Source organism: Schistocerca americana, chromosome 1 (assembly GCF_021461395.2).
Source record: "Schistocerca americana isolate TAMUIC-IGC-003095 chromosome 1, iqSchAmer2.1, whole genome shotgun sequence".
Lineage (NCBI taxonomy): Eukaryota > Metazoa > Arthropoda > Insecta > Orthoptera > Acrididae > Schistocerca > Schistocerca americana.
Window position 1 is genome coordinate 116,941,615 of NC_060119.1, and position 12,251 is coordinate 116,953,865.

A 12,251-nucleotide genomic window follows, 5' to 3' on the forward strand; every position below is an offset into this window, starting at 1 on the left:
GATCGGCTCCTTTCTCTCCCATCGTTCTTACTACGTCACCATCCATAACACAGATTGCTACACCTTTTTCCCCTCCGCCGGTGTGCCCCAAGGCTCCATCCTCTCCACCCTTCTGTACCTTTTGTATACGGCGGACATGCCGCCGCCGTCACCCCCTATCCACCTTCTCCAGTTTGCCGGTGACACCGCCATCCTTGCCTTTGCCCCCACCCTGCAGCGCTCCCAACACCTTCTCCAATCCCATCTTGACCGGTTCACTGCTTGGTGCTACCAGTGGTTGCTCAAGGTCAATCCCTCCAAAACCCAGGCGATCAATGTAGGCAAAACCACCCCTTCCTTCCGCCTCCTCGTTTCTGTCTAACCATGTATGGCCGTCCTATCGCCCTCACTCCCACCCTTAATTACCTTGGCGTCACTCTCGACTGTCTCCTCTCCTGGATTCCCCATCTCCGGACAATCCAAGCCAAGGCACGCTCCCAACTCCGTCTTCTCAAGCTCCTTTCCGGCCGTACATAGGGTCTCGACCCCTCCACCATCCTCCACACCTATAAATCCCTCATCCGCCCTATCCTTTGTTACGTCCATCCGGCCTGGATCTCCGCCCCCCCCCCCCCTACCTTTTATTAATCCTTCCAAATCCTTGAACGCCATGGTCTCGCCTTGCCTATCGCATCCGTCCCCCCACCTCCTCCTTTTCCTTGAAAGGATACGGATCCTGTACACCTCTCGCAAACTCGATCCTCCTCACCCGCTTGTCTCACCCATCCTCGCCCACCCCCACCTGCTGCCATGCCTGTATTCCCATGTCCCACCCGGTCTCCATCTCTCCACCCTCCTTACCCTCTCCCAAGGTGGCTTCCGCCAGCTCCCCCTCCCTGATGATGTCCTCCTCCCCTCCATCTACCCCTCCTATCAACTTTGATCGTCCTCGCCCCCACTTCCTGTGTCCGTTCCTTTAGGCACCCTCCCTCCCTTCTCTTTCCTTTTAACCCGTCCCCTGCCTCCACCCCTTGTCCCCCAGGCTCCCCCTCCCCCTTCCTCCCTTCCCCCTATCTCCCCTGCCCATGGCATCTGCTCTCCCCTCTCCCTCTCCCACCCCCCCCCCCCCTCCTCCTCTCTTGGCAGGTCCCCGGACTCGTACACAGTTAGTGACCATTCGTGTGCTGGAGATCAACGCCTCGTGTTTCTGTGTGTGCTGTCGTTTTGTGCTTAAGTGGTTCAGCGTTATTCGTTTTGTGCACCTACGTTCACTTGTGACTATTTTCGTCTATGTATGTGTCCAAGTGTCTGAACAAATTTTATCTTGGACTCTACGCCCGTGAACGGGTCCATGTATTTTAAAAAGTGTTTGTCTCTGTTTATATGTCCACCATATTTTTTTCTCTAATTGTCTCCATTTGTATCTTTTGTGTTTCTCTACGGCCAAAGAGCGGCGTAGTACGCTGCTGCAGGCCTGCCTGTAAACAGGTTTTAAAAAAAAATGTGTATTGTAACTGAGACCGGAACCAGAACGGAAGCTCAGCGGGACCCACGTAGCGACACAAACGGTAGAGCACGGACACGACGAACGAAGGACCTAACTAACAACAACAAGATCGAAACAACAGAATCACAAGGAAGTATGCAGCAGACCTCAGCAGTTACGGTGGCTAGGACAGTTGCAAAGTCTAAGAGAAAGAAGAAGGTTCTGCTGTTAGGTAGTTCTCATGGTAGAGGTGTAGGCCAGCAGTTGCAGGAAGTTTTGGGGAGTGAGTACCAGGTCACCAGCATTGTGAAGCCTAATGCAGGATTGGCTCAGGTGACTTTTAACATAGGGGGGTTATGTAGGGATTTTACAGAAGAGGATCAGGTAGTGATTGTGGGTGGGGCTGGTAATAGTATTGATTGGGATGGGGAGTATGACATAGATGGTGATCTGGAAAAGATAGCCTCTCAGACTGGCAACACGAATGCGCTAATGACAGAAGGCATGAGTCACATTTCAGTGGTGTCGGTGGAGTCTATCAGCAGGACGGGTTTCACTAGACATGGCCTGCACCTCAACAGGTATGGAAAGGGGAGGTTGGCAAAGCTTATAGGTGACAGCATAGGTAGGGGTGGTGGGATCACTCATGGGAAAATTCCGGTAGTTGTGGGTGTTAGAGCTGAACCTTTTTTAGACTGAAGTCAGCTGACAGGTATTTCTGCTTAAGGGAAGTCTCTCTAACAAAGAAACCACTTTCGACAAAGCTTAGGTATCTGATTAATGAGGGAATTAGTATATTTCATCAAAACATACAAGGCATTAGAGATAAAGTTAGCGAACTGCTTATAGATGTTGACTCTGAAATTATTGGTATATCTGAACACTTCTTAAATAAGGAGATAATTCAGAGGCTTCCTTTACGAGGATACAGGTTGGCTGGCAGCTTTTCTAGGAGCTCCTTGCAGTGTGGGGGAGTAGCCATGTACGTGAAAAACGGTATCCCATTTGAGTCAATTGATGTTTCAAAGTACTGCACTGAAAAGGTGTTTGAATGTTGTGCAGGTGTGGTTAAATTTAGTGGAACTAAACTTCTTACTTCAATATAAATTGTATAAGTGATTGTGCAAGGAAAAGGATGCTGGTAGACCTCCTTAATTCATATAATCTTATGCAAACCGTATTCTTTCCAACGAGAGTGCAAGGGAACAGTAGAACAACCATAGACAATATTTTTGTTCATTCGTCATTACTAGAAGGGCATTCTGTTAGCAAAATGGTGAATGGCCTTTCAGATCATGATGCACAAATTTTAAGTCTAAGAGATTTTTGTGCTGCAACACATGTTAAATATAGTTACCAACTTTTTAGGAGAGCTGATCAAGTTGCTGTAGAGACTTTTGTAAACCCTATCAAGGAACAAGAGTGGCAAGATGTTTATAGTGCTGATACAGTAGACGATAAATATAATGCTTTCCTCAAGACATTTCTCGTGCTCTTTGAAAGTTGCTTTCCGTTAGAACGTTCAAAACAGGGTACTAGCACAAACAGGCAGCCTGGGTGGCTGACTAAAGGTATAAGAATATCTTGTAGAACAAAGTGGCAATTATATCAAAACGTTAGAAACAGTCACAATCTAAATGCAATAGCCCATTACAAACAGTATTGTAAGGTGCTTAAAAAAGGTATTAGGAAGGCAAAAAGTATGTGGTATGCAGATAGAATAGCTAAGTCTCAGGATAAAATTAAAACCATATGGTCAGTCGTAAAGGAAGTGGCTGGTCTGCAGAGACAGGTCGAGGATATAGAATCAGTGCGTAGTGGGAATGTCCGTGTTACTGATAAGTTGCATATATGTACAGTATTTAATAATCACTTTCTGAATATAGCAGGTTAACTAAATAGAAACCTAGTCCCAACAGGGAATCATATAGCGCTCGTAGAAAAAAGTGTTCCGAGACTGTTACCTGAAATGATCCTCCATGATACTGACAAGAGGGAGATTGAGTTAATAATTAAATCACTAACGATTACGAACTCTCATGGATATGACGGGGTATCTAGCAGAATACTGAAGTATTGTTCCATGTATGTTAGCTCAGTACTTAGCCATATCTGTAATTTTTCCTTTAGGAGTGGTCGGTTTCCTGACCGATTAAAGTACTCGGTAGTGAAGCCACTTTATAAAAAGGGAGACAGGGTAATGTTGATAATTATAGACCTATTTCTATGCCATCGGTGTTTGCTAAAGTTATCGAGAGGGTTGTATATACAAGGTTACTGCAGCATTTAAATTCACATAATTTGCTGTCAAATGTACAGTTTGGTTTTAGAAATGGCTTAACAACTGAAAATGCTATAGTCTCTTTTCTCTGTGAGGTTTTGGACAGATTAAATAAAAGGTTGCGAACGTTAGGTGTTTTCTTTGATTTAACGAAGGCTTTTGACTGTGTTGACCACAAAATATTACTGCAGAAGTTGGAACATTATGGAGTAAGGGGAGTAGCTTACAATTGGTTCGCCTCTTACTTTAAGAACAGAAAGCAGAAGGTAATTCTCCGCAATTTTGAGAGTGGTAATGATGTTCAGTCCCAATGGGGCACTGTTAAATGGGGTGTTCCCCAAGGATCGGTGCTGGGGCCACAGCTCTTTCTTATTTATATAAATGATATGCCTTCTAGGATAACAGGTGATTCAAAAATATTTCTGTTTGCTGATGACACCAGCTTGGTAGTGAAGGATCTTGTGTGTAATATTGAAACATTATCAAATAATGTAGTTCATGAAATAAGTTCGTGGCTTGTGGAAAATAATTTGATGCTAAATCACAGTAAGACTCAGTTTTTACAGTTTCTAACTCACAATTCAACAAGAACTGATATTTTAATCAGACAGAATGGGCATGTTATAAGCGAGACGGAACAGTTCAAGGTCCTAGGTGTACAGATAGATAGTAAGCTGTTGTGGAAAGCCCATGTTCAGGATCTTGTTCAGAAACTAAATGCCGCTTTATTTACCATTAGAACAGTATCTGAAATAAGTGACATTTCAACACGAAAAGTAGTCTACTTCGCATATTTTCATACGCTTATGTCATATGGTATTATTTTTTGGGGTAATTCTTCTGATTCAAAAAGGGTATTTTTGGCTCAAAAACGGGCTGTTCGAGCTATGTGTGGTGTAAGTTCGAAAACCTCTTGTCGACCCCTATTCAATAGTCTGGGAATTTTGACATTGCCATCGCAGTCTATATTTTCTTTAATGTCGTTTGTTGTTAGCAATATTAGCTTATTCCCAAGAGTTAGCAGCTTTCACTCAGTTAATACTAGGCAGAAATCATATCTGCATGTGGAATGCACTTCCTTGACTCTTGTGCAGAAAGGGGTGCAGTATTCTGCTGCATCCATTTTCAATAAGCTACCACAAGAACTCAAAAATCTTAGCAGTAGCCCAAACGCTTTTAAGTCTAAACTGAAGAGTTTCCTCATGGCTCACTCCTCCTACTCTGTCGAGGAGCTCCTGGAAGAGCTAAAAAATTAAGCAAATTCCAGCGTTACATTCTTGATTTTCTTTATTTAAACTAACGACGTGTCGCCTGAATATGTTTCTTATATTTCATTTTATCTGTTTCTACAATCTACATCTGAATATGTTTCTTATATTTCATTTTATCTGTTTCTACAATCGTGTTGTAATTTCATGTATTGACTCGTTCAATGACCATGGAGACTTCTCCTTAATGTGGTCCCACGGAACAATAAATAAATAAATAAAATAATCATGTCCACTCGTACAAAAAAACAAGGAAGTAAAGACGCTATCTAAGGCGAGGAGATAAGTCCAGAAGCGCAGGCGAGATTAGACTGGCTGGCCGAGCGAGAGGCCGGCGCTTAAATACATGATCAGGCGCTCTGCCATTGGCCGCTGGGACCACGTGTTCCACTGTGGCGCCCCCACGCTACATGCAGGCCAGGAGGCGCGCGCCGCCACGTCTTACGGCGCTATGGTGCAGAGACCTCGAGGGGTCTCCGACCTCCATGCCGTCTGGCGCGGATTCAAATTCCGCAGCACGCGGTACCAAACTGTAGAAATTGGAGGTCTGGTTTTTACAGCATTACATTTTTGCCTCTTCACTTTTGTTTTATGGAGGAGAATATTGGCAGGAATCATCAGGAAGCTATCAGAGAGGGAGTAGTGACTTTTTACACAATGCGTTCTCTGGTCTAGTTCCTGTTTGTTAGGAATGGGTAGATGTATCAAGTTCAAATTTAAGTCACATACTAAGATCAAAGGGCCCTTGGCGGTGTAAAAGATTTGTGCTTCTAAGTCACTACAGACAAAAGGTATGGCTGTTTATGTCACTCTTTTTGATACTTGCAAACTCACTTATCAGAACCTGAAGGGTCTTAGCGGTATAAGTGCAGATATTGCAATCATTTGTATCTTAATGTATATCCACTTCAGTCTGTTAGTTTCTTTTTATGTGTTAACACTCTTCCCACAAACATGTCACACAATTTACTACGTGCTCATTTCTGCATGGCCGTAAGTGAACCCCTGTCAGTATAGACTACCCGTTTTGCGTCCCCACATCCACATTTAACATCTGACCTGCTGCCCATTAGGCATTAATGGCTTTCTCTTGCCACATGAACTTGCAGCTACTAACCAACCTAAAAACATACTACTCCTAATTGCTGTAACAGTTTGCAAATGAAGTACATAGTGAAGTAACGTTGTTCAGTATACCGATGTAAAAGCATCTGCCCCTTCTACCCCTAACACCCTGTGTAGATGATCTACGTAATAACATGTCGGGCTTGGTGGTCTAGCGGTTCCCCTATGGAATGAAAATGTGAGTGAAGTTCTAACCGATGAAATTTAAAAGACGTCACGTGACATTCGCAGAGAACCACTGACGTAAAAACGTAGAATAAAGAGATAAGAAAAAAGCGGGTCGCGGTATGGAATCTCAGCGGGACCGCGGATTTTTCGCACTCCGTTTTAACCTGACCTTCACCTCTCCGCGATATAAGGAGTCGCCAGAAACGACAAGCGTTTCGGCATCCACGTCAAACTGTAGGTCTTCTTTCACCGGTGAATATCTGTCGTAGGTCGGCTTCCACGTCATACTGTAGGTCTTCTTTCACCGGTGAGTATCTGTCGTAGGTCAGGGACACACAAGTAGTCGAAGTGGCGTCCAGTTGAAAGATTTGCATCAGGTCACTGAACCACACGAAATCATTATTTTTAGTACCTTTTCTTATGTTTTGACCATACTTTTGTTTTGCAACAATTGTACGCATTTTGACTTTCCGTCATTTTCAAAGGCAGTCATATAAAATTGTTCATTAGATACACTGTATTACATCAACATTCTCGATCACGAGTTGTTGGAAAAATAATAGTATGATCAAGACACAAGAAAAGTTATTAAAAGTGCATCCAAATAGTCTCGTCGTCTCGCAGCACTTTTATGGAAATTTCAGCTGTAACCATTATTATTACCTACGTACATTATTGAGATTATAGCTTCCTGACAGATTAAAACTGTGTGCCGGACAGAGACTCGAACTCGGGACCTTTGCCTTTCGCGGGTAAGTGCTCTACCAACTGAGCTACCCAAGCACGACTCACGCCCCTTCCTCACAGCTTTACTTCCGCCAGTACCTCGTCTCCTACCTTCCAAACTTTACAGAAGCTCTCCTGCGAACCTTGAAGAACTAGCACTCCTGAAAGAAAGGATATTGCGGAGACATGGCTTAGCCACAACCTGTGGGATGATTCCAGAATGAGATTCTCACTCTGCAGCGGAGTGTGCGCTGATATGAAACTTCCTGGCAGATTAAAACTGTGTGCCGGGCCGAGACTCGAACTCGGGACCCCACTTTCCCCGCCCCTCCCACCCTACCTGCGCGTCAGACTGCAACCAGTGCCTAGACGTGCGGGCTTGGGCATTGTACCACGCCTGTGCCGAAGGGTGACGCGTGACTTTTACAGAGCGCATCGGCTGGCCTGCTGGGGATCTCCGCGCGCTGGCTGGTGGTGAGTGCGAGCCAGCCCCAGGAGGGCCTGCCGCTGCGGATGGACAGTGAGGTCACGTGGGCGACGAGCGACGCGGGCGGCGAGCTGCGGCAGGTGTCCGTGTACCGCCCGCACCCAGCGCTGCCGCTCCACAGCCTGCCCGCCTCTGTTCTGCAGGATCTGCGGCAGCGCGGAGGCCGCAACCCCAGGTGGGACCTGGAGGGGCACGTGCTGCACGCCGCTGCCGTTGTGAGTTGGGCTGCTCTTCCAGAAAGTGACGTACATCATCATGCTGCACCTTTACCATCAATGGGGTCACTTAATGGGAGGTTTACTATCTTGCAGGGAACACATGGTAGTTTCATCTGGTGACTTCAGTTTTATATTTTATGGAAAGAACGACCATGAGAGCAGTTTTTTATTATTTTTTATTCGTTGTGATGATTTTATCAGATAATCTGCCTCATATGCCATGATGTCCAGATGGTCCTGTAAATGTTAATCCACGTTTCAGGTATGTGGTTCTGTAATAATTGAAATGTATATAGTTAAGTCAAGTAAGCCCTCCCTCAAACCTGTTATGTTATACATTCACAGATCTGATGATGGCATCTTCAGAGTGCTGAAACCGGTCCTAATAAACGATTGAAGTGATTGTGGCTTTTCAATTATTTTAAAAGGTTTACTATCTTTTGGTTCAAAAAATCCATTTTTTTAAATTGCATTTTTTGATCCATCCACCCCTGAAACGGTTTTTCCGAATACAGAACAGAAATCTTTGTTATTCACGGTCGAACAAGAAAATGCAACTGCCTGGAATCGGTCTTTTCCAAAAAATTCAAATGTCTGCGAAACCTTATTGGACTTAACTGCTATGATCATCAGTCGCTAAACTTACACACTACATAACCTAAATTATCCTAACGACAAGCACACACACCCATGCCCGAGGCAGGACTCGAACCTCTGCCGGGACCAGCCACACAGTCCATGACTGCAGCGCCTCTGACCGCTCGGCTAGTCCCGCGCTCGGCCTTTTCCACGCACCAGTTTTATTCTTTCCTAGGGCGAGTTATTGTACAGCTGCTTGAGAGGAAACACACAAAATTGAAACGAAAGCTTGAACGCGTGTGTTTGGAAGTTAGCCCCTAAGCATTTGCATCTGGTGCGAAGACTGTGGAGACTGCGACTTTCCTGGCAGTGAGCAGCTTCAACGAAGGGTATTCAGCAATTCTGAAGACCATGACAATGGTCGTCACCCTGGGACTCTATTCGGCGCAGTTCGTCAAGCATTCGGACGACCACCGGTTTCAAGGGGCCGAAAATCGCTTGTCACCGGCCGTACGAGCGGCTCTGGAGCAGCGAAGGATGGCCCAGATCGAGCAGAACGCCCTGTATGAGGAAGAGGAAGGACTAGGTTATAGGCCTGGAATAGCAGATTGAACGTTTGTTGCATAAATTGCATTTATATGAAGTCAAAACTTCAAAATGCGTTTTTCTCGAAATGATTTGTTTTTATCGCGCGGTATGGTAACTTCAAACCTAATTAACCGATTGGGATAATTCTTTGTTTCCGACGAAGCTAACTAAATTGGCTAGGAGTTGTACACTTTTATTCAGATCCATCAACTACAAATATTTTTACTTGGCGACGAAGTCGAAAAATCGATGAAAAAACCCTATTTTTTTCAAATGGCCGCCATTTTGTTTCTTGTGGTCCAAATAACTTAAGTGAGGTAGAACTCCCAAAGAATCTTATATACTCAATTTTGATTTCAGACAAGGTAGCTGACCTGTGACATACCGCACGTGGAGGTCTACATCCAAATTTTGTTTCGTTACGACGGCACTTACACCTTTGCTCCTCGACATTTCCGGTCGACAAAATTCCAGTTTGTAGAGGAAATATCAATAAACATTTTGAACAAATTTGACATCGATATCTATAACAAATCCCGAGAAAAAACTTCTCAAAGAACATGCTTTTTTCGGGTCAATGATAGTAAACCTCCCCTTAAAGAACGTTCGTTGACACTGCCTTTCCCCCGACATTTTGCAACGTTTTCACTGTCACAAATTAATCCCATTGTAATCAACAAGTTGAACCCGCCGTAATTCGCTCTCCGACACAGTGGAAACTTGGCAGGATGATAGGCAGAGTGGGGTAGCGCAGTGGCGGACTCGCATTTGTAAGGAGGACGGTTCAAACCTGCGTCAGACCATCTAACTTAGGTGTTTTCCAAGATTTCTCTAAATTGCTTAAGGCAAGTGCCAGGATGGTTCCTTCGAAATAGCAAGGCCGCATTCCTTTTCCATTGTTCCCTAATCCGAGCATGTGCTCTGTCTCCAATGACCTCGTTGTCGACGGGACGTTAAAGCTAATCTCCTCCACCTCCTCAGGATAATAGAAGGATGGAAATAAAGATACACCCATTTTGGTTTAGCTAATAACATACAAGTGGCCGTGTTTAAGACAATATCAAATATACAATCACAAGTGACCTAAAAGATGAGCCACGAAGGTTTAAATACTTAAGAAACATAAATTACAATCTGAAGGTGATTTTAAAGGTGGCACAGATAATTTTTTTTTTGGCAATAATCATCAATATGAAAGTGATTTACAAGGCACACCAGTTCTTTACGAACCCAAATAACACAAAGAGCACAACAAGTTAATTAATACAATTGATTCACAAGCAAATTAAAAAAAAACCTTTTTCTTTTAAAATGTCTACCAAACTGACAGTGACGCCATTCTGTCCTGGGCAAAAGGTGACTTAACTTAAAATGCCGGAAGCAGCAGACCAGCCGTCCAAAACAACACCTAAACGCCGGGGCCCAACCGGGAGTCACTTCCCATTAGACGTCACGTCACAGCTTCTGTGCACCGAAGCGGAACGTGGTGCCATTCCCACACACCCCAACTCGCAGAAAACTGGCACACAAACAGACCACAGAGAACGCGGCAAACACCAAGCAAGCATCAATTAATATAAATTAAGAGATCAATAAACAACAATATAAATGAAGAACCAATAAATGCTTTCAATAAAAGTGACAAGTTTTACAGCAATATAAATGTCGTAAAACATTTAAACTAAGAACTGTACACAAATCCAATGCTGAAAATATAGTATCAGACTTTTACGCTCTCGTAGTTTGCCAAACGATATTTCCAAATATGATTAAGGCCGACAATGTGTACAAAAACGAAATGGAAAAAAATTCAAGATGATATCACGTTATTCAAATGCACAACTTCACAACGAGACTAGGTTTTGTGCACTTTAATTTCGTTGCATACGTCTGCAATGTAGTTGCCAATTGTGTAAGCTTGGTATGCAGAAAATTTCAACTAGACTATGACCTAATATATTCAATACCTTAAAGTTACTACCTCATTTGGGAACATTGATTTCTTAAAGGAAGTAGTGACTACTGTCTCCATGTGGTCACTCACCTTGCCGGCTGCTCTTACTTCTGCAACACGGCAACCAACCAACAAGTACACTCGCTGCAACGCAAATCGTTCACCGAAACGAAGGCACCAAAACGACTTTCACCTTCGATGGAGAGCGTTGTTCGAGATGGTCTCCAGGGATGGGTCTCTCCGAGAAAACAGGCACTAAGGCCAATGCGACGAACAGCGACCGGAGTTATCAGACAGGTCCACCACAAACTCGCGACCGCCTTGCAAGGTAGACCGGCCGCGTGTTTTCCTCCTTCGTCCACGCGAGCACGTCCTTCCACCTCGTAGCGAGTCCGACCCCAACTCCCGCGACGGCAAAACAGCCCCCAGATCACAACAGGGGCAAAGATCGTAGTACAGCCGGGTAATCGATAGTGACGTGTCAAAGAGCTGGTGTGGCAGAAAAGGCGCACCACGGCCACCAGCCTTATGTTTGTCTTTATGTTACTGTCGCAGAAGTATGTGACATCAACATTTTTTTACTACATCATGAAATACGCTCTAAGGAGCATCACGAAGGAATTCTCTGAATGGGACGGAAATGCGTAGTTGTGATGTACATGTACACACAAACCATTTCAGAAAAATGGGATGATTTATTCAAGAGAAAGAGTTTCGCAAATTGAGCACTTTAGTACTTCATGGGTACATCTTTGGCCCTTATGCAAACAGTTATTCGGCTTGGCACTGATTGAAAGAGTTGTTTGATGCCCTCTGAGGGATATTGTGCCAAATTCCGTCCAATTTGATCCTTAAAATCCCGTTGCTCCCAACATTCTCAGCTGGGGAAATATCCAGTGACCTTGTGACCGAGGTAGGGTATGGCAAGCACGAAGACATTGTAAGAGGTCCATGACTATGGAATTTGTTGCTAGCGCACTCGAGCAGATGTAATTTCGATCGATTGCTCACGCGCTGCCTGCGATATATAAGCTATAAGAGAATCTCAGACCAGAGAGCAGTGTTGTATGCAGTAAGAGCAGTATTAGTAGGAGTTTGTAGTAGCTTCTGGTAAACCTTCCGGGATGTAAGGTCGTGGTCCATGAAACTCTTCAGCTCCTAACGTCTCGTCCAGAGCTGCGCTGGACATCTTCAGAGGGGTGTTTCTCCTCCGGTGAGTCTTGCCGACTGACGGGTCGGACGTCTGAGAGCGACTTATATATCGTAGAAAGTAGTAGCTATCAATCTGGTGTATCGTGTTGGCTGGGCCGGTCGTGTGGAGCGATGGCGGTGCCTGAGCGTTGTAGTATAAGGTAAAAGCAGCCTCGTGCATATGTAGTATTGTTATATCAA

The 12,251-nt window shown here is 44.5% G+C and overlaps 1 protein-coding gene across 1 annotated transcript in view; it reads left to right on the forward strand.

Annotated features, from left to right (window-relative positions):
• LOC124604292 (glutamate receptor ionotropic, delta-2-like) overlaps positions 1–12,251 on the forward strand; it is a 130,022-nt gene that overhangs the window by 11,620 nt on the left and 106,151 nt on the right. The window contains exon 2 of the mRNA XM_047136469.1: positions 7,463–7,735. Coding sequence (XP_046992425.1) covers positions 7,463–7,735 — 273 coding nt within the window. The remainder of the gene's footprint in view (positions 1–7,462; positions 7,736–12,251) is intronic.